This window comes from Neospora caninum, chromosome IX, assembly GCF_000208865.1.
Source record: "Neospora caninum Liverpool complete genome, chromosome IX".
Lineage (NCBI taxonomy): Eukaryota > Apicomplexa > Conoidasida > Eucoccidiorida > Sarcocystidae > Neospora > Neospora caninum.
This window is the reverse complement of record NC_018390.1, coordinates 4,496,297-4,518,906: the sequence shown is the minus strand read 5'-3', so window position 1 is coordinate 4,518,906 and position 22,610 is coordinate 4,496,297. Positions and strand designations below refer to the sequence as shown.

Genomic DNA, 22,610 nt, shown 5'->3' with positions numbered 1-22,610 from the left:
CATCCATTCGTGCGGTAGAAGGACCGAGTCACGCGCAGAGACGCGTCGTCATGAAAGCGTACCCTCTTTTATGTGTCGCTTCTGGGAAGACGGATTTGTACGAGAAATCAGGCCCAGCTTTTTCCGTTTGCCGAGAATTGTGTTTCGGAAATCGCCAGTTGGAAAAACGCCAGAGAGGACACAAACGCGAAAGCCACGCAAGACGTGTCGCGATGCATCTCATATCGAAAAGTCCCTTTTTCCGCCGCGGAGTGTCTGCCACACACTCGCTGCTCGGCGTCCGGTTGGGTGGCTGTCAGCCCGCAAACTCTCAAAGGACGCATATGCGCTCGGCGAAGAAAAGCGCAGCAGCGGCGTGCGTCCAAAAGTGTGCATTCCCGTTTCCAGTGCCGTTGCTCCGACTCCTGTGTGCTGGTTCGCGCCCGGTGGGACCCCAAAAAGGAAAACGCACGCAGAGCAGCGACGAAAGGACAAGCCTTTGTGTCGGCGCGCCGGGCGTCGCAGGGCTGAGAAGGCCGAGAGCGCTCCGTTTCGGCCGCATTTGCTGCGCAGGAAAGACGCGCGAGCGTCGACCTGCCCCGGAGTGTCTTCCCCGCAACCCCCGTGGGGAGGAAACAGAAGTCGGGCTCACGCGTTTGGCCGTCGTTGTACAGAGAAAGTGCCTGCATACCTTTTCTGGAAACATGCTTTTCAAGATAACGCGGCGCGGTCCCATGTGTCTTCGTATATATATGTTCAACCGTACATATATATTTATATACATATATATAATGTGTATGTACAGGGTTGCATCGGCCGGTGTTTTTGTGCGTATTTTTGTAGCGTGTGGCCATATGGACCGCTGCATTACGATGTGGGCACACGCGAATGTCTGTGCGAAGAGGAGAAATGCAAAGTAGGCAAAAAGAGGGAGATGCAGGGGAGAAGAGCTGAAGCGGCTCTCGCGCTCTCGAGAGAACGCTTCCGGTGTCCGCCCTCCGGGGCAAACGAAAAGCGCCGGCCGAGCCAAAGGAAAAGGAGGCCGCATACACGAGTCCAGTGGAAATGGAGATCTCGTGGAAGCAAAACGTGCGTGCCGGTCGTCTTTTTGGAGTTTTGCGCAGAGCTTGTTCAGGGAAAGGCAAGATACACGTACAGCCCCCGTCAGTTGTCTCTGTGTCTCCGAGAGGAAAGGGCTGGCCGTGCGTTTTGCGCTGGCGACAGATGCGCCTCGAACGTGGAGGCCGATCTGACGCTTTTTGTGTTCACTGCAGCGTTGCGCTCCCTGCGGGCTCGTTCAACAGCGAGGTCGCGAGAACGCCTTTTTGCCGCGGATGAGCGTCAAACTGTGTGCTCGCCATCCTGTGCGTTTTCGCTAGCTTTCTGTTTAAGAGTTGCGGTTGAAATCCGAGTCTGTGTGCCCCGTCTGTGCGCATCCCCATCGAAAAAAAACATCCATCGGCGGGTCTCACCCCGCTGGTGCGTGCTCTCTCCGTACAATACACTCCGGATCTGCGTGCATGCTTCGACGTAGAGAATCAGGCGTTTCCTTCGCTGAGGCAGAGAAAGGCGCCACCGCCAGCGCCTTCTCTCCCGGCAAACGAACTCCCGGACAGCCGGAGCGCCTCGGAGCAAAGAAACGAAACGCGCGAGGGCCAGACGAGCTTCGCGGCGGCTTCGCTCAACGGAGCAGCGGAAATCCCTCAAACCCGATGCTGTGACGAACAGTTCGGCAGGGACGAACACGCCTATGGAGAGTCAGGACACAGACGGGTCCGTCTCTACGAGTGTACACACTTGTAAACAGCAAACATAACCTGCTGTCACATAAAGGTAAAAAAATCTGTCTCCAACGTCGGCTGTGTGCATAGAGGTTCCGGGATCGTCAACCCACGTGGTTGTATATTGTGTTTACACTGTAGACATAGACAAGCATATACGAGTGCATCTCTGCATCTGCTGCACGACCAAAATAGAGATAGACCGTGCCTCCGTAGCATATATCCTGCACTCAGTCTCCCGTGAGATTTAGGTCAGTGGGCCACAAGTGCCTTTCGCCGCGCTAGACTTTCGAAGCTTCTGTCGCCTTTCGAGAAATCACCGTCCCCGACCGGAGACGAAAATCCTTGAGCACCAGGATCCCGAGAACCGCTCACATGGGAAGAGCCGGACAACCACAAGAGGGTGAGACTCGAGCGCCCCGGAGGTCCGCCAGGCGTGATTCGCTTTCCTTTTTGGGCCGGATTTTTTCGTCGTCTCCGGTGAACTCAGCCGGAAGTTTCCGTCGAAGACGCCTCTTTGTCCTCGGTGTGCTCAGACGGCAAGATACATGCTTCGCCGACTGTCTTCTTGCCGTGGTTGCGATACCGCTGGGCTTCTCGCAGCAGCGTTCGGAAAGTAATGCTGTCGTCGATACTCTGAGGAGATAAGGACAGACCGCATGGGGTGGGAAAGTGCGAAAAGGAACGTCATCAGAAACAGAAAGAGCGCGGAAACGAAAGCGAGAGAGGAGAGAGCGACGGGCCGACGAAACGGAGACCGGGGAAGAAGAACCAGAGAAAGGAGGCGAGAGAAAAACAGGAGACACTGCGGATGCGGAAGGCGAGAGAGACGAACCGCGACGCGACAGCGAAATGCGTCGAGTTTCGAGTGTGAGAACGCTCGGAGAGGGAGGGTATCTGGAGAGAGAGCACACCTGTTAATTCACCAGCGGCGCGATGGTAGGCAGATGAAAAGGCGGAGGACCAAAGAAGGGCGTAGACGCGACACGTGCACAAGAGGAGACGGGAGACTCAGCGCGTCGTCTCCGTCGCCGTTGGGTCCGAACAAAACCCGTCAACGAGCCGTCCCTTAGAGGTATCGGCAGGACACATTTTCCACAGGCAAACGGAGTGCCGGGTATCATCTCCACGCTCTTTGGTACACGCACACGCGCGGGGACAGTGCTGGCATGAATATCTCACCTGTTGAACCTTTTTCATAACTTGGAAAGAATTCGGGAGGTTTTTGTCCTGAAAACACCGAAACAAACAGACGGGCGAAATGCACAAGTGGGACACCACGGGCACGCAACATACTGGCGACACAGGGTCTCCCTCAGTTGTCCATCGTCGCTCTGTCTCCTTTCTACTTTTTCTTGCTCTTCGTCTCGAATTATCGAGCTCTCTCTGCATACTTTTTGTGTGTATGTACGCGTCTTTTCATCGTAAGAGAATCGAGAACGGTCCGCCCTGGCATCCGCTCAAACACAACATCTCTTTCTCTGCACAACTCTCTCTCGGCCTCCCTCGCTCTCTGAAAAGAAAGTTAATTACACGAAATGAACTGACTGAAGCGCCACGGTGTACATGCACTAGAAAGGTGGACATGCAGATGCAAATGTTCACGCATCCAAGCCGTCACCGCGCACATCTTTAAGCATACCAATATATATATATATATATATATATATATATATATATATATATATATATATATATATATATACATATGTATATATTGGTATGCTTAAAGATGTGCGTATATGGACTACTAGATCAATAGAAAGATGTATTGGTTTTCGAGGTATGTTTACGGTCAAGTTCACCCTTTTCTGAGTCAGATAATGGCGTGCACTTTTTGAGATGCGTGTTTTGAAAGATTTGCGATGTGGAGGGAATGCGTCTTTCTCTGTTTCCTCGCCCTCCCTGAGAGCAGACGACCCGTGTCTTTGTTTTTCCGAAAAAAGCAAAAAGGCGCACCGTTCGAATGCGTTCCGCAACCCAGCCGCCTTCTTTCCACGTTCCATTTTCCAAATCATACAGCGGCTTCGCTGCGTTCCACGTTTGCCACGTGCACATTTCCTTTTCACTGCGCAAGTCTTCGGCGCTTCGCAGAGACGGAACAAAGGTGTACACGGGGGGCGAGGGAAACCAGAAACACTCGACAATCGTGCCGCTGAGCCGAGTTGAGCTGAAAGAAAAACAGACCAAACGCCATGCGGAGAGACGCAATCATCTTGAAGTCGAGAAGACTACAGGCGCGCGCGTCACATACTCACGGTAAGCGCCCCTCCATCACCTGTATGCACACACTTTATTTGTACACACGCACGCAGCCATCAACACGTACACCTATTTATCTTTACACCTATCCTCATATATATTTATATATATATGTACACCACCTACCTATGTGCGGGTTGAGGAGCACAGTACGTGCCTAACTTGAGATACATGTATATAGCCAAGAGGCTAGATACATATATATATATATATATATTTGTATGTATGAATACATATTTATACATATATATATATATATATATATATATATATTCGTTGGAGCGTAGAGGCCGCCTCCATCACGCGTTTTGCAGGCTGGCTATCTTACCTAGCCATTTGAAGAAGCTGCTTGTAGAGCGCCCCGTAGGGGGCGAGGAACTCGCCCTTGAACACACGTACACCCTGAAAACCAACAACAGAAGTAGTCGTCGGCAGAAGTGCGGCGGACGTGTCCGTTTTCAGGAACCCTCTCACCAGGACCGTCCCGCGCAAACAGTCTCGATGTTCGTCTGCGTCTCAACACGTCTCTACAGATGGCGAAAGGAACTTCAGAAAGAGTAAATGAGAAGTGCCGAGAGGCAGGCGCATGCAGGGGGTCGAGCAAGGCGATTTGAAACAGACAAAAGGAGGGGAAAAAGCAAAGACTGACTCGAGCTTTGAAAACAGGGACACTTACATAGTCGGTGACGTAGAGCTGGAAGAGACGGGGCACGCCTCGTTCGTCATAGAGTGCGTCTGCGCTGAAATCGACCTGAGAGAGAGAAGCGAAAAAAAGGCAACTCGCGCGAAAAGTATTAAAATGCGCCCCCAGGGGAAAGATGACACAAAAAAAAATCGGAAGGGTGAAGGAGAAGAAACGGAGAGCACAGCGTGGACAGGCGATAAGATACAACAAATGGAAAGGGAGGAGAAAGGAAAAAAGACGGGAGAGGAAGAGAGGGAAACGCAGGGGGAGAGATAAGAACAGAGACGGAAGAGCGAAACGACGAGACGGGTGGAGAGCAAGAGCGCGCAGAGGGAGGAGGCGGAAGGAATGGGAAACAGAAAGTGGAACGAGGAAAAAGCGCTGCATCTCCACACGAACTCGAGTCCCGATTGCTTCCTCATGCTCATGAGGGTTTGAGCCTCCGACATGGAAAGTGCAACGTGGAAACATACGAACATATATACACGAAGATATCTGTGTCTCACAGTGTTGAGGTGAGGAGGTTTCCACTTGAGTAGCTGCCTGCATGTGCCGGTGGTGTACGGCAAGTTGACGGGGGTGAAGATGATGCCGTCTGACTCGTGCGGCAGGCGAAGCGCCATGCGTTGGATGTGAAGCAAATCGAAGATCTCGAAAAAATCCTACGCACCGCAGAGGAAAAAACCAAACAGAAGAATCCCAACAAACACTCTGAACAAAACAACGCAAGGACACCTACACACACATACATATACATCTAGATGCATGTTGACAGACAACCGATACAGATTTTTATACCTATATCAGCACGCCCATATGCATTTAGATATGCGTATCTATCTATATATATAGATGCGTATATCTGAATGCATAGAACGAAATGTAGAGAAATGCAGTGGTATGCATGCGTGGAGGCGCGCACTGAGGAGATCCAGATGGGGAGAAGCTGGGACAGAGAACCGAAAGGGCGAGTTCTCGGCAGACACGAGGGCGAAGCGAGATGGTTGGAGTGACGGCTTTTACGGTACCTTGAGGTAGATTTCCAGGGGGTTCTTTCGCGCTTTCCTCTTTTTCAGCGGTTGCGGGGCGTCTTCTTCCCGTTCACTTTGCAGTCGCTCTTTCTCCTCGAGCTCTCTCAGGGGCGCGATGACGCGCTCGGCGACAGCTGCTAGGCGACCCATCAAGTTCAGCTCCTTTACCGACTCGTCCCGTTCGATGCAGATGGCGTCGTAGATCAGATACCGCGCCGCGGTGTCTCCGTCAGGCAGCCGATCCTGCATGCACGCGAAGACACCACCGCACGCAAGTGCACGCCAGACGAAAACCAGAGAGAGAGAAAGGAGGAAAGGGGAGACACAAAAAACGAAACGCAGCCAAAAACCACGAAACGCGAGACATGCCCTCAGACTGGAGACTTCCCAGGGGCGACGCTACAGCCCGCAAAACGCCGCCAAGCTTCTCGACAACTTCCTCCCCCGTGAATCCCCGCGACTTCTCTGAGGGCGCCTGGTGAAAGCCTGTCCGCGTATATCTTCTTGGAGTTCTTCTCTTCGTCTCGGCACTCTCTTCTCTTCCACTCCTCTTCTTTGTCGGGCTCGGCTTTCCTTCCTTTTCCAGCGTTCGATCTCACCATCACGAGCTCGCCGTCGAGCAGCGTCAACTGCTGCGGCTCCTGTAGCCGGCCTTTGCGAGGAAGAAACTTGTCGGGAATCATGCGAACCTGCGACGCGCGCCCGAGGCAAAAAGAGAAATGCGCAGAGACTGAAAGACACGACGAGCGCGAGAGAACTCTTCGGTAACCGCGCGGACGCTGGGCGGCGATGGCAGAGCCTCAGAAGGTCCAGAGAGAGACAGAAACAGAAAGACAGAAACAGAGACCGAGAAGCAGAAGCAGACGAAGAAAGAGACAGAAGAAGAAAACAGAAAAGGAGACAGAGACAGAAGAAGCAAAGAAGGTCGTGCACTCCAACACCTCACGAACAAGGAAGGTGGAAGAGGCAAACGGGGAGCAGAAAGAGTCAGGAGAGAGACGCGCGAAATGCGGGGGAGGCTAGGCACGCTGAAGGGACAGAGCCGGGTTGAGAAGACAGCCGAGAAGTGGGCGGGAAGAAACCTCGAAGTGCCTTTGGGCGCGGCAGAGCGATGTCAGGGAAGACATCGCTCAGCCGCGCCCTCGTCCGTCTCTGCGTTCGGCTGTCCTTCCTTTCTAGTTCTCAATTCGAAGCTGTGCCAAGCTAACCTCTTCCTTTCTGCCGATGAGAAAGATGCAGCCCGACGCGGCCAGCAGGAGAAAACGAATACCGTCGGTTTTCTCACAGGCTACATACGGGTTTCGAAACAACTCTGAAAAGGAATTTGCAACAGAGACAAGAAAAAATAGTGATCCAAACACATTCGTCTCTACACGGACATGCTCCAGCTCCAATATATATATATATATATATATACATCCATATACATATATATGAGCAGGTAGATACATGGAAATGTAGAAGGATGTGTACATGTCCGTCTACAGAGAGGTCTCTGTACCTATCTGCATCTCTCTCTACATATATATATATATATATATGCGTGTGTTCCTGGACATGCCCAAGGCACAGTCTCTTTGAGTTCTCACATCAGCAACGCAAAAATCAGCATGTGCGTGCGTTGCTGTGTGTCTGCCCAAGGCGCCTGTGTTTCTCTTTTTTCAAGTATTTTCGTAGCTCTATATAGAGAGGTACGTGTATCTGTAGGCATCCCTTCACAGAGCGATGCGCAGCTGTGTTTAGTCTGTTCCTCGCGTCTGCAAGTCGCGTCGGTTCCTTTCTGCGCGCATACCCGTGAGATTGCTTTTGCTTAAGCTGACGGGCTGTCCACCTGGGAAAGACTCTCTGGACCATCCGCACATTTTCCGCACTCTCTCGCGCACGCGCTGCGCCTGCTCGGGAGGCAGCAGCCCCGCAGGGTCGCCTGCCAAAATCCCTGGAAGTTCCGGCGGACCAGCGAGACTGTGTCCGTGGACAGAAGAAAAGGAAGAGGAGGAAGAGGAGGAAGAGGAGGAAGAGCAGGAAGAGGAAGACGAGAGAGAAGAAGGCTGTGTGCCTCCGTCTACATCTCGAGGGCCTTCCTTCGGGGGAGGAGGAACGGGCTGTGGATTGAGAGTGTTCATTGTCGAGAACGGAAGCACGCAAGAACAGTCAGAGAAAAGGGAGAAAGAGGCGAAGGAGAGGTTGGCAGAGAGGACGAACAGCCTACATTGCAGCCTCTCCGTTTTTCGCCGTCTGCGCGTTTGAGTACATCCCCATGATAAAAAGGGAAAGGCGCACGATCCGGCGTCGCTCGCCCGTTTCGAGAGAGGATCGTAGCGCGTGGAAAGTTCATAGAAGTTCTGAAGAAAGCGTGGACCGACGTCAATCCATGGCCCTTTGGAAACACCGAGAAAGCGAAAGCACAATGAAAAACGAATTTCGTCAAAAGGTAAACAGGTCAGGGAGAAAAGACGAGCGACAGAGACAGATTTGCGCCTCGCTTTTTTTCGGGCTGCATGCATGCACACGCACGAACGCGGCTTTTCGCCAAACTGGCAAAGATGCGCTTGTCCCGGGTCACTTTTCAGAAGCATGGAACTCCGCTCAAAGGAAACTCCTTTCTTCTCTGCCTTTTCGTCTCCTCTCTTTTCGCTCTTCTGTCTCTTCAAAGAAGAAAGATAAACTCAGAGAGACGAGAGGAGAGAGGAGGAGAGGCTGCGCTCGAGCCGCCCTGCCTGGGAGTGCTGTCTCTGCTTCCGGGGGCTCAGATGCGTTGCTTGTCTTTTATGGAAGAGACTGTAAGTGTTTTTGTTCTTCTCCTTCTCAGTGGTTCGAGGAGCGTGAGAGTGAGAGAGAGAGGTCGGTTTTTCTGATGCACACCTGCGGCCACGGTGTGAGTTGGTTTGACGAAAAACGCGGCGGGCGTCGGGTTTCGCGTTTCTTCTCGGCAGGCGCCGACAGTTTCCCGATGACGGACACAGCCGCAGAACACGCCCCGTACCTTCTGGAAGTCTTCGCGTTCGTTCGAAACTACCGGACTGCTCGAACTTCCAGTTTTTTTTTCGGCGATAAAGGCAATGTCCTCCCAACCTGTGGTTAGGATCCACCCCCTACCAATCTAGGCCCAAAAGCCGTTTCCCAGCATCTCTCCGCCTGTCGGAAAAGGATGCAAACTTGCTTGCGAAGGGATCACTCCTGTATTCCGAGTCGTCCTCTCGAGGGCCGAAACCGACTCCATCGCCGTGCTGGGTTTCTCACCGCGCTCCGCGCATTGCTTCAGACACCGTCGCTGCAATCATGGAAACGCATGAAAAGGACATTCCACACGCTCCCTGCAGCGAGCAATTCATCTCGGATCTACAACCCAGACGCTCTACCACCTCTTCTTCTCCCTCTTCCTCTTCTTCTCCCGCATCTTCTTCCTCTTCTTCTCCCGCGTCTTCTTCCTCTTCGTCTTCCTCTTCTTCCTCCTCTTCTTCTTCCTCTTCTTCTTCCTCTTCGTCTTCCTCTTCGTCTTCTTCCGCTGGTTCGCGGGAGGAGGCTCTGTTTCCTTCTCTCGAGTACAAGGAAGAGGTGGTCAGCAAACTGATGAAGGAAGACGCGTTGGCGGTTGTGGCACGAGGCCTGGATGCCCACGGAATTCTCTTGCTTCTTCTGCGGCGTCTCCAGTGTCAGCCCAGAGCGGGGTCGCCAGACGCAGGTTCGAGTGGACGTACACCTGGGCTGTGCGTCGGCAGTCGGGCGTTTCCGAAACTCATTTTTGTCTTGAACGTTTCTCAGGAAGAATGCGAACTCCTGCAACTGCGCCAAGTCCTGCTCGAGGAGCAAATTTCCGAGCGCGAGAGACTTCTCCAAGTCGTCGAAAAGCAAAGACACGCACGCCAGGCCTGTCGAGGGACAGAACAGGCCTTGCCTCGCCAGCCAGCCTCACTAGACGGCTCTGATGCGGCATTCGGCGCATCTCCGAGCCCGCAAACGTTTTCTGCTTCTTCCTCCCCTCTCGCCGTCTCTTCTCTGTCGCCAGTTCAGCCCAGCTCCTCGCCACCTTCAACCGCGCTCAGTGTCCCTTCGTCGTTCTCTTCTGATTCTTCTCTCTCGTCTTCTCTCTCTCATCTTTCTTCTCGTTCCTCTTGTCTTTCTTCTTCGCTGATGCTTCGTTATGTCGGCAGCGGGTTGGGGCCGAGCTGTGAGGGCTCCACGACGTGGCCTCAGAGGGAGAAACTGTACGCGAAGGGCGGCTGTTTCTCCGTGTCTTCCCGCGTCCTGGTCGGCGATTTGCTGTCTGGGAAACTTCCGCCGGAAGTGATCGACTGCATCATTGTGATGCATGCAGAAACCGTGTGCAAGGGCTTCAACGAGGCCTTCATTGTTCGGCTGTACAGACAGCGCAACCGCCTGGGCGGCCTCAAGGCGATCTGCGACAACCCCTCCGCCTTCTTCTCGTCCTTCCTGAGCAGGAAGCACAACGTCTCGATTTTCGGCCTGCTCGAAAGAACCATGAAACAGTTGTGGATCCAAAAAGTTCACCTCTTCCCCAGAGATTCCCCCGTCGTCCAACGGAGTCTGGAGGTAAGAAGCGAGAGAGAGAGGAAAACGGCTTTTATTCGGCGAAAACGCCACCACCGTTCGGGTCCTGGGCTCGGCGTTGTTTCTCCTTCACATGTCGCAGTCGAGGAACAGTCGATAGTCGAGGGATGAAAGCGACATTTGGCGGTGAGTCTCGACGCGCCTCATGGGTCGAGCAAGACGTCCTTCAAAGATCTCTTCCGCGTCGTTTTCCTCACCTTCCGACCCAGACAGCGTGCGTGATGTGTTGCGCCTTCGTTGTGAGGTGCGTTCGTCCTTCTTTCTGGCTCTTCTGTCTCCTCTCTGTGTGTCTCTTCTGTCTCCACTCTGTCTCTGCTCTTTCTGTGTTTCTTCTTCGATGGAAAAGCCTGCGTATCTGTGGCCGCGGAGGCCTGGTTTTTCGCATGTCTTTTCTTCCTTTTTGGTCGAGTTTCGTTCGCTTTTTTCGCTCGTTTTCTCTTTGGCGCTATCGGTTCAGGCCGCGGAGCCTGAGAGCCTCGAAGTGGTCCTGCAGCCGTCGACGTCGACTCTGGAGATTCAGCGGGCTGTCATTCTGATGCTCCAGTCCGGACTTGACTTCTTGAAGCGGATTCGCCTGCTCAACCTCGAAAATATCCAGGATGCACAGACCCTCATCGTCGGCGGTAGGGCCACAGTCGCAGCCAAGGCCGCGGCTCTTCTCGCGCAACTCGCGGATCAAGAAGAGCGACAGAGAGAGGAAGGAGAGAGCGCAGGAGAGCGAGCGGGAGAGCGAGAAGAGAAGGACGCGGAGGGTGCGAGGCCGCATGCTTCGCCCTTCTCGGCAAAGCTCGGGGGAAGTGCGGGCGTCGAGGCTTTCGCGGCCTCGGTGAAAGAAAGTGCGGAAGCGGTGTGGCACAAACTGGATGCAAAAAGTCGGCAATTTGTTGCGGTGAGACCCCACACAGGACTTCCGGGGAAAACGTTCTTTCACGAAGCAAACGATGGAGACAAAATACTACCCGAGACGTTTCTGTTCTCTCTCGCTGGAAGCCCCTACAAAAATGGGTGCGTCAGCATACCTATATTTATGTGTATGTGTATGTATATAGTGAGATAGATATACGTAAGATGTGTCGAGGAACCGAAGAGGGAGTGTCGAGAGGGAAACGTTGTGTGCGGAAGGTTTTCTCTCAAGTCGCACACACACACACACATCATTCGCGTCTCAGGCGCCTTGTCTGTCGGCGGTCGCTGTCAGCAGAGCCTCATGCTGAGCTGCTGCCGGCTTCTTCGCCAGAGCGTCTTTTTGGCTCAGGAGAGGCGTTTACCGAGAGTTTTCCCCGCCGTCTCCTCGGGCATTCTGCGCTTTCTGCCTTTTCTCTCGGGTGCTGCAGGATCTCGGCGTGCTGCGGAATCTGTTGTGGCGGCTCTACCGACTGGACGCTGTCGCCTTCTTTTCCCTAGTAGAGACGCTGAAAGCCTCCAAGGTGCTCGACCCCGGGTGGATGTACACCACAGAAATGCACGTTCTTCTTCATCGCGCGCAAAACAGGTAACTCATGTGTGGCCTTTCGCGACGCAGTCATTGCTTCTTGTCTCTCACTGCCCACAATGTATCTTTTGACACACCTGTGCATACAAAGACGTCTGTCCATATCTATCTATCTATGTATCAATATCTATGTATATATATGTAGATATAGATATGTGGATATAGGTATATATGGACATACACACAATGCGTATCCTTTTTATACATATAAATGTGTGAGTAGATATGTAGATATAGGTATATATGGACATACACACAATGCGTATCCTTTTTATGCATATAAATGTGTGAGTAGATATGTAGATATAGGTATGTGAAAAGAAGTGGGCGAGGACAGGAGTCAGGCGTGAGACTCAAAGGTGCGATCTTCTGTGTGCCCGTTCAACGCACGTGGACGCGTACCCGTCTACAACGGCACTGGGTGATCTCCATAATAACGCATTTCCGCCTTCTCTGTCTTTCTTTACCTCCCTCCTTCTCTGTATGCGTTCACGAGCCCGCATATGCCCGCAGTTGCTCATGCATGCAAGCACCTCTACATGTAAACCCTACGCCTTTATAAAAGTACGTATGCGTATGTGTATTTTATGTGGATGTCTGCAAAGAAGTGCAAGCAGGTATACCGTTGAACGTCTGGGCCGTGCATGCAGTTGTGGCGTTGCGTCTTTGTTCGCAGAGTATTTTGTTTGCAGCGCATCCCGCACTCAGAACTGCTTCGGCAGCGAGAGAAGGCAAACCGAGCCAGGCATGCCCAGCTGAGAGGCGTCGCCGCAGCCTGCGAAGGACTAGACGGAGTCGTTTGCGTCGACTCGGCGAGCGATTCTGGAGACAACGCAGGTGACAGCAAAGAAGAAGAGAAAGATTCTCTGTCTTCGCGTTCCGCTGCTCAAGACGCCGCGCAAACGTCGACGCAAGACACAGGCAGAGAACCCTGTTCCTCTCCTCCTTTTTCATCTTCTTTTTTCTCCGCTTCTTCTGCGTCGGCGCCGTGCCCGCGCTTGAGGGCGCGTCGTGAGCCTTTGGTGAAGAAAGCGGTTCTGGTGTGCGAACCAAATGCAAAGTGGGGATGGCTGATTCAGTTTCTCTGGCGCTGCGAAGTCAGCGACGCGATCTACCGAAAACTTTTGCTGGAGCAAGAGCAACCCAATCGCGCAAGGCACGGGCGAGGACGCGGAGGGTTCCCGTCTGCCTCGCCTTCCCACTTTTCTTTGGCGGCTGTGTCCTCTTCTGCTCCGACTTTGTCGGCATCTTTTTCGCGTGGAAGCGAGAGAGACCGGACGGCCGGAGAGCCGCGGAGCCCGGGGGCGCGAACCGCCGCCGAACACGCGAGAGCACAAGACGCACTGGAGGAGAGGGGAGCGAGAGGAAGAGGCAAGCGGAACGTGGATCGAACGGAGCTGTCGAGAGCCGGTTGTGGGGAAACCTCTCCAAAGAGGCCTCGAATCGACTCAGAAGTCTCCAACGGGACGACGCCAGATAAGTCCGCACCCGCTACCTCCCACTGGGAGCCCGCAGGCGGCGAGGAAGATTGTGTGTTCGAGGCGGTGGATGACGAAGAGACAGGCGACGACGAGGGAGAAGAGACAGGAACGTTTCGGAACCAGGAGCTGAGCCTGCTAGGAAAACAGTCGAGAGAGGTTTCCGACGACGCAGAGCTGCTTACGGAGGGAGAAGATGCGCCTACGAGTGAAGCAGACGAAGTGCACGATGGCCAGAGGTCGGGTGTTCTCTCTTCTTCTGTCATGCCTTCTACTCTTGCCTCTCGTCCCTCCACTTCCTCCTCTTCCTCGTCCTCCTCTTCTTCGTCCTCCTCTTCCTCTTCCTCCTCTTCCTCGTCCTCCTCTTCCTCCTCTTCCTCTCCCTCCTCTTCCTCCTCTTCCTCCTCTTCCTCCTCTTCCTCTTCCTCCTCTTGTTCAGTTTCGCCGTTTCGTCCGCGCTATCGAATTTTGTTTTTAGTGGAAGATGAAGCGAGTCACCGGCAGCTGCGTCTTCTGTTTATGCTTGGACCGCGCCGGGTGTTGCTCGCCTCTCTTCGCCATCACCTCTTTTCGCGTACTTCCTCACCACCTCCGACGCCTCGTAGCACGGCGCCGCAACCGAGACGGGGAGCGCGAGAAGACAAAAAAAACGGGCTTCGCTCTGCGCCTTCCTGTTTTTCTTCTTCTGCGTCTTCTTCTTCCGCGTCTTCCTCTTCTTCCGCGTCGGTCTCTTCTTTAAGTGCTTCTGCTTTTCCTCCTCTGTTTTCGCGACCGGGGCGAGGATGGGGAGGGAGCGCGTTAGGCGTGGAACGGGAGAGCGAGCGAAGAGAGAGAGAAGGCGGCGGGGGACTCAGCGAAACGTCTCATCTTTTGCGCGTGGCGCTGCAAGAGGAAGAGGCGAAAGAGTCTACGCCCTCCCTCTCGTGGGCGCACGCCGTCGAGGAGCATTTGTTGACCGACGAAACCATGAGAAAAAATGTTGCGAGGAGAACCCGAAAACTGCGGTGAGAAAAACGCGGAGGCCCCATCGCGCCCCGTGTCTCGTGCTCTCCCAGTTCTTTTTTCAGTCGGCAAATGCACAGTCCAGTTTTCCACTTTGCCTTTTCTCTCGTGCTGTCTCTTTTCCTCGCTTTTTTTCTCCTTTCTTCCCGCTCGTCGCTTGCGCAGGTGATCGTGCGCTTGCAGTTTTCCAAGCAGGACGTGCTCTGTGAAGATACCGCCCTTCGCTGCTCCGTTGTTTCTACGCGAAGCGACGCGATCTTTTATCTCCGCATTTTAACGCTCGCTGCGTGAGTTTGGGTTCGGGTGTTTTGCGCTCTCCAGAATTCGGCCGACGCCGTTCATCGTTAGCGCCAGCGCCGGCTCGGGCGCCGTCGCCTACGCGCTCCGGCAGCTTCTGCCGCATGCAGTTGTCCTCGTGGACCCGCAGCCGTCGCTCGTGAGAGAAATCGAAGTTTTCTGTGCGGAAAGAAGAGCGCTGAGCGACATGCTCTCAGAGGCGAGGGCATTCATCCCCCCAAAGGCCGCGGAAGCGAACGACGGCGGGAGAGAGAGCGGAGCTGCGGAGCAAAGAGCGAACTGCGAAAAAGAGGAAAGAGAGGGAAGCGAGGAGAGCGAGGAAGGAGAGAAGAAGCCTCGCAAGAAGAGGAAGGTGGCCGAGCGGGAGTCGAAGGGAGAAGTGACAGTGAACGAAGGTCGAGACGCCAGTGCCGTGCAAACCCTCGCGGTGTACACGGGGCCTCCGTCTTCACCCTCGACCTCCTTCTCTTCTTCAGATTCGTCGTCTTGTCTTCCGTACGTGTTCTCGGGGACAGATCTTTCTGTGTTTGTTCTCGTCCTGGAGCGGTCTGTCGAGCTCCAGCAGTTTCTCTCCACCGTTCAAGTTGAACAGACAGCGTGGAAGATGCTCTTTCAGCAGAAGAAACATCTGTTGGTGCCGGTAGACGATCTCCTCTTCTTCACCCCCCTTTTGCCTTCTCTGACTTCGACTGGCGGGTCGGAGTGGGAAGCGAGACTCGCCGCGCGAAGAGAAGAGATGCGCCGCGTCGTCGCTTCCGAGGAAGCCGCCAGGAGACAACAGGGCCTTCGCGAGGGGGACGAGTCGGCCAACCCCCTGTTCGGGCGAGGCCTCACGACCGCGGAGACAGCCGCGCTTGGGCTCCAGTGGAGACAGCAGTTGGGCGCGATGGGGATCGGCAGCCAGAGCCTCGACTCGACGCGCAGGGGAGGAGGCCGAGACGTCTTTCTCAGGCAACAGATCGAGAAAGAAATGAAGAGGAGACAGCAAGGAGAGAAAAACGAAACGCACGCCGGGCTCGCCTTGCGCGACCTTGAAACACAGACGCCCGACAGGCTCGGAGACACCCTTGTCTGCTCGGCAGCTCTCGAGCTCCTGCAACCCAAAGTCGTTGTCGACATGAGAGAAATGCGCTCGTCGCTACCTTTTGAACTCTTCTGCAAGAGGCTCCGCGTTGTCCCCCTAACTTTCGGTGTCGGAGATTACGTCCTCACAAGGTAAAAGCTGCGCGAAAGGGTGCAAACCATTTAGCTCTTATATGCGGATACTACCTATATCCATATCTTCGGGTAAACAGGAGCGACAGTTGTTCGGGATATATGCATATATATATATATATATATATATATATATATATATCCATTGAGAGAGACAGAGGGAGTCGCGGTTGCAAGTGGTTATATGGGTATGTGCATATAAACAAGCATATATATAGATATATAGATATACGTTGCTATGCAAATATGCCCACAGGTTTTTATCAACGCATCTTCATAAATGTATGCTCTCGTTTTTGTCTCTGTCCAGGGAAATTTGCGTGGAGAGGAAGGCGATCTTCGACTTGTGGCAGTCGTTGCTGTCAGGCCGTTTGTACCAGCAGGTGCGACTGTGGATGGCCCTTCGAGGGAATTTAAATAAATTCTCGGCGACAGTCGAGTGCACCTAGCGCTCAGAAACGGGGCAATGCCTGTTAAAGGCATCTGAAACCGCGACAGCCTGTAGGAGACGAAGTTCTAAACGCTCAACGCCTGTGGCCTCAAGGAGAGAAAAGCACGCGCAGCAGCTCTCAAGAGTGCAGAGAGATGCATTCACATACATATGTATACATGTGTGCAGGTGTGCGTTTGTATGCACAAGTTCTCTCGGAGGAGAGACATGTATATGCGCATGCGCACAAATATATATATATATATATGTATATGTATATGCGTATGAATGCATATTCCTCCAGAGTTTGTGCCATCCGTGGGTCACGTGTCAGCTGTTCTTCGGTTTCATTCCGTTGTTTCTGCGCGTTCTTTGCCACGTCCCGCTCCCGCTCCGCAGGCCCAGTTACTCTGCCGCTATTACAGGTGCCCCACACTGTTAATCGAGTTCGAGCGAGGCCGCCCTTTCGCCCTCGTCGGCTACCCAGGACTGCCTCTCGAGGCCGAGAGTCTCCGCGCTCTGGGGAACACAGCAGTAGGATGCTGTGCGCTCCTCCACAAGTAAGGACTGGAAAGCCGAAAACTCCCTTCTGAAGAATGACGGCATATATACATATATACATATACTTATACATCTATATGTATATATATAAATATGTACGTATGTATACATATATATATATATATATATATATATATATATATATGCGTTTGCATGCATGCGTATTCACGGTCACAGGCCAATGTATATATATATATATATATATATGTTTGTATCTCTGCACAATAAATATCTCTGTGTGTATTTACATTCCTACATGCTGTGTGCACGAATGCATCAACCTGCGTGTATATGTATATGTATATTTGTATATATATGTGTATATATTTATTTATTTGTGGAGGGAGAGAAGTGAGTAGATGTAGGGCAGGTGGATTTTGGACAGTTCCGTGGACCCGAAGAGTGATGGAGGAACGCCGATTGATGCAGAGGTCGTGCGTGGATAGGCAGGCGGCCAGATAGATGGAAAGGCGAAGTGTATCCACGGCTGGAGATGTGGATGCGCCACGGCAGAGTTAGCGAGGCAGAAGGGGAGAGAGAAAGAGAGACGGAGAGAGAGACAGAAGGGGAGAGACAGGGGTAGAGAGAAGTTGGACAACGAAGGAGTCGTCCTCCGTGAGATCAAGCCTGGCCCACGTGTCTGTAGACCCGCACTGGGACCAGGGGAGATGCAGGAGCCTTCTTTTGTGTATCTTGCTCTTAAGAGAGCTGACTCGATTGCCTTCCGTACATATCCAAAGTCCGTGTCTCTCTGTGTTTCCTGCAACTGTTGAAATTTTCACGTTTAGAGGCTTGCGGAAAAAGCGTGGGTCTGTTTGGTCATCTTTTGTCGTTCGATGCTGTCTCTGTGTCTTCCGTCTTGTTCGCTCCCACCAGGCTCTTACTTCTCGTCCTTCACTTTCCTTCCCTCCGCCTCATCTGGGCGCCGCATTCGGCCTTTAGTGCGAATATCTTCATTGCCCTCAAGGTAAGGAGTTTCCGAGTTGCAGAAAACAGAACGCCTCGCCTGGTTTCGTCGCACCTCTCTTCGTTGGCTTTCTTCAGCGCTCGACAACGTAGCTCTCCTCGGTTTTGTAACTGACTGCTTTTGCATAGCTCCATGATTTCCCCGGTTCGCGAGTCTAGCCATTCGTCAGTCCAGCCAGATCCTTACATATATACATATATACATATATATATATATATATACAGATATACATATATATACATATATACATACATATACATATATATACATATATACATATATATACATATATACATATATATACATATATACATATATATATATATATATCGCTGTGCTCCTTTTGTCGTCTGTGTGTGGTGTTTTGGTTTGTGTGGAGGGTACTCGTCGTCCACAAGGGGTGAGTTTCTCGGCGGCCAGTTTTGCTGTCCTTTCTACCGGTGCTCTGCTCACCCGCCTCACGGCGGGCGTTGTTTGTGTGTGCGCACCAGACAGGCCGCGAGCAGCCCAACTTGAGTCGCATTGAAGCGATTGATCGGCAGTTTCTGCTGGAGACAGAAGACAGCGAAGCGAGTCAGCGCGCCATGAACATGCGGCCGCTCTCGTCTTTCCAGAGCACCTTTTCGATGCTTGGCGGCAAGAAGACTGTCTCGAAAGCCAAGCCCGACAGCGGACAGGTTGCCGCGTGCGCTTCGGCGGCGAAGGAACTGTCGCTACAGCGCGAAACGGGAGGGGAAAAGAGGGATGAAGATGTCCCTCCAGCTTCTCCAGCACAGCAGAGAGGAGGCGCGGCTCACCAGAGAGAGACCCACGCGCAAGACGTTGTTTGCGTTGAAGATCGCACCGACGGCCATAGCAAAGGCGCGAGCGCCACTGGCCTCCAGCTCGTGGGTGTACGTACACCAGAAAAGAGAAAAACCGAAAGCCGCGTTTCCGCGCCCAGTCAGCAGTTGCAACTAGCGCTCCGTCCTGTCTCTCCAAGCCAGGCGGCACGGGCAAACACAGATCCTCCCATCTTGTCTGACTGCGCGGAAAGCAGCGGCCTCACTGACACGCGACGTTCCGTCCTCGCTGTGCAGCTGACAGAGGAACAGAAAGCTTTGCGAGGGCGAGAAGCGACCGCTGGCCTTCGCCCCGCCTCGTCAGCCACAAACACGGCGGCTGTCGATTTTCTCCGGCGTCTCCCGGGCGTCACGAGCAAAAACATCAATCTGATTGTCTCCCGGGTAGGCCGTGCTCTTCCATTCTGCTGGTCGGGAAGAAGTAAAAAGGCCCGGAGAGCGAAAGGAACGCGAGGGCGGTAACGAGAAGGCCGTCCTCGAGACGCAACCGTACAGAGGTGAATTTCTCGGAGAACCGACCGCACGCCCACGATCTTAATGTGGCTGTGGACATACATTCATGGAACGTATACCCAATTTATATGTATATATGTATATATACACATATGCATATATGTATATATATGTATATATATGTATATATATATATATATATGTATGTATATGTATATATATATATATAGAATGTGGGGGCTGGTGGAGGCGGTGGCGGGAGGGTACCGGAAACACACGCGAGGAAGAAGCGGGCGGGTAGTAAAGCCGAAGGGAACGTTCTATTCAAATATATTTGTGGGTCATAGAAAGCTTGCTGAAAAGCGACGCGTGTTTTGACTGTCGATGTCGCAGGTGGGTAGCGTTGCAGATCTTGCTTCCATGTCGGAGAAGGAAATGATCGATCTATTGGGCCCGTAAGTCTTTCCGTACTGTCTCTCAGAAACAGCATAAGCATGTGGACACATCGACGCCAAACACGAATTTGTGAATGTCTGTATCCGACTCTACATGCATGCGCATATGCTTGTGTGGATTGATCAGTGTGCCTTACACTCTGATCAAAAAGAGAACGAATGTCATCCAGTCGCCGTGGTCTTGCGGGACCATGCCGCCGTCTGGGCCGGAACGGAGTCGTGTGGTTCTTTGGCGATCAGCGAACGACGCGTTTGATGTGCGAAGAATGTAGCATTGCAGGGAAAACAGTGACCTCCGTGTCATGTTTTCCTTTCCCTTTGTAGAGACGACGGCCATCACCTCTACTCTTTCCTGAACGCGCCGATCGACTTCGACTGAGCAAGACACCCCAGCCTCCGGAAAACGACCACGAGATGAAAGCGTAGCAGGAACAATCGGCGATGTCCTTTCCGCTATTTGCACTTTCCCGACCTTTCTTTTCGGACGCGTTCCCGCTGAGTTTTGAGTGTTTTGGACGCACCGGTGCTGTGGTTCCAACACTTGTCACTTTGTGAAACTACGGCGGCTTCGCAGGAGGCACAGGAAGGGGGGATTCCGCTGCTCCGAGGGAACCTGTTTTTTGTCTTCAGTGGCTGCTTCGCTGTCGTTTTGCCTCTGAACTCGTATCAGTTTGGGGGTGCGTAAGGGGTTCACCCGGTGACTTGAGCGACATGGGCAGACACGGGCGTTTTGGAATAAATTTTGATGTGTACAAGACTCTGGCAAATGAAAGTCTTCGTGAACGCGCTTGTGCAAAACCTGGCAAACCTTTTTGGGCGTGACGCCGAGGTCCTCGCTCCAGCGAGCGGGTTCGACAGTCAGGCAAGGCGAGGTTTGTACACGGAAACCTTCGATGGTTCAGCCCGCAGTGCTAACAGAACCACGTAAAGCAACAGTTTGCACTACAGTGGCAGTGGAAACGTTCTTACTCGGACAGTTCATCGCATATATCCGGCTGTTTAGGGTTTAGATGCATCCTAGGGACGTGTAAACTCTCTCTCTCTGCTGTTCGAAACTGCGTCACTACCTGTTCGCGGCGGAGCCGACGGCGCACACACGCGCACACGAGGAAAACGGGCGGCGCGTACGCACAGAGGAACAGTGCCAAGATCTTTGGGGGACACGGAGACTGAAGGTCGACCGACCGCACGGCAACGAGATGGTTTTAAAACCCGAGTACGTAAAATTCCAGCTCTGTTCATGAGAGGTACTCGGCTTGGCGGCCTTCGGCAACAGGCGAAAGGGAACGTGGCAACCTGGATCGTGTTGTTAACAGAGTTTAGCGGGAGCCGTCCACGCGATCGGCGACGTCCCGCAGTCGAAGCGAACCCTCTGACAACCCTAATTAAAGCTGCGTGTGTGTGTGTGTGTGTGGCGCTTTAAGGGTTTGCTTCACATACGCGGCCTCAGCTTCTCAAGCTTCGCTGCTTCGTAGGCGGGGCCGTGTGCCGTACAACAACCCATGACAAACCCAGAGAGAAAAAGCGGTTTCCTCGTGTCCGGCGTTCCTTTTCTGTGAGAGTGGCAAGCACGCGGGAAGGGGGAAAACGCTCTAAAGCCTGCGGATCTTGCAGGCCTACAGCAGTCTTTTGCGCGTTCAAGCGACCCGGTAAAATCCCTCAACTTCGGTGGTGGTGGGTGGGAGCAAACCGTCGGCGGCATCGAATCGAAACTCGTCGATTCGAGAAGGGGTATCGCGAAGGAACGCCTCCTGCATCTTACCGTCTCGGCTTTTCTCCCAGAGTTCGTGCGGAAAACACGCTGCGTAGCTGCTTTCTGGATACACGCGCGGAAAAGTGCGCCGGCGCCCTGGCGGTGTGCATCGCCTCGTGCACAGTCGACTTCTTTCTGTTTCGGTCCCTGCCTCGACAGTACGCTTTTCCGCACCCAAATTTTAACGACACAGCGACATAGCTGAGCGTTCCTTTCCTGAGCAGGAAACGAGCATTTCCTCCACGGCGTCACCGTGTGGCCCATGTGGAGTCTCCCGCCTCCCTCTCACGCCGAGAAGAGAAGCTTTTCGCGACCCGCCTTCAAGTCTTTCCAGAACCCCTCTTCCCGAGTGTCGATTCCGCGTTTCCACCGGATTCACACAGAGCGGCCAGGAACGGAAGAGCGGGACATGTGCAAAAAAAGGGTTGAAGCCGTTGCATGCAAAAGTGGAAGTTTGCCCCTGTCGGCAACTGGCGGCTGCAAGCGACTCGGTGCGCGGCCGGTTTGCTCGTTGTCGGACATGTGCGGCTATGTGCATAACGAATTTCCGGCGAATCTGCGGCATAAAGCCCGAGAAATCGACGTCTTTGTTTCTCCCCTTCAAAAGCAACGGGCACGACGGCGACTCTGCGGACTCCCGTCTTCACACTTTCCTCAGCCCAAGAGAACGGCGCGTTTTCGAGAACCACAGAAAAAACCCGGCCGCCTCTCGTTTGCTGCTCGGCGAAACCCGAATATCGTTATTGCCGGTTGCATGCTTCTTTTTTGACTGCAGCTCGCTCTCGTTCTCGCGTGTATATGCCAAAGAAAAGCCTGTTTTGTTTGAGGGATCGGGCGGGGCAAAACGCGGGGCTCGTTCCCAGTAAATAGCCGAAGGCCTTCCTCATCGACATTTCTCCAGGTACTCGTGATTTATATCCCCCGCGCCGACGAAAATACCCAGCTCAACACCCCCCGCTTTTGTGTGAAAAAATCGGTTCGTGGAGGCTGTGACGCACCAGGGGGTTTTCTAGCTCCAGGAGTCAAAACATTCTCAGTCGAGAGAGAGCCCATAATCAGCCGAGTGCCGCGTGCGCGTTTCACACAGAGAGAACTCCGGTTGGCTGCGCTGCAACGAACCACCAGCGAGGCGAAGGCCAAATCCATTTCCCGACACTCTGTTCAGCGTCCGTGCCTTCCTCGCAGCTCCGAAATCCGCTGGGCAGGAGGACCGCATCGGCGGGTCCACGCACATACTCACCGAGAGCGCTCTGTGTGTGTATCTCTGCTTTCGACTGCATCTTCTCTTCTCCCGCGTGGTGGCCTTTCCTCGGAGTCAGAAGGCGTGTGTCGTTCGAGGGGTTGTCTCTCGTGTGCGA

General features: G+C 53.3%; 2 protein-coding genes across 2 annotated transcripts; one reads left to right on the top strand and one right to left on the bottom strand.

Annotated features, from left to right (window-relative positions):
• Nucleotides 1-2,246: 2,246 nt before the first annotated feature.
• NCLIV_043900 (at3g09100/MZB10_13, related) lies at nt 2,247-7,861 on the bottom strand (the record flags this gene model as incomplete). The annotated part of the gene is made up of 10 exons (XM_003881310.1): nt 2,247-2,396; nt 2,943-3,152; nt 3,519-3,930; nt 4,351-4,424; nt 4,699-4,773; nt 5,214-5,369; nt 5,736-5,981; nt 6,338-6,427; nt 6,947-7,050; nt 7,531-7,861. The coding sequence occupies 10 exons, from the start codon at nt 7,859-7,861 to the stop codon at nt 2,247-2,249; spliced, it is 1,848 nt and encodes a 615-aa protein (XP_003881359.1).
• Nucleotides 7,862-9,017: 1,156 nt separating this feature from the next.
• On the top strand, nt 9,018-19,878 carry NCLIV_043890 (protein C47D12.8, partially confirmed by transcript evidence, related; the record flags this gene model as incomplete). Its single annotated transcript, XM_003881309.1, has 12 exons — nt 9,018-10,289; nt 10,765-11,196; nt 11,642-11,799; nt 12,476-13,516; nt 14,018-14,281; nt 14,601-15,791; nt 16,102-16,174; nt 16,621-16,781; nt 17,659-17,749; nt 18,241-18,975; nt 19,438-19,499; nt 19,824-19,878. 12 exons carry the CDS (start codon nt 9,018-9,020, stop codon nt 19,876-19,878), a joined length of 5,535 nt encoding a protein of 1,844 aa, XP_003881358.1.
• Nucleotides 19,879-22,610: the final 2,732 nt, after the last annotated feature.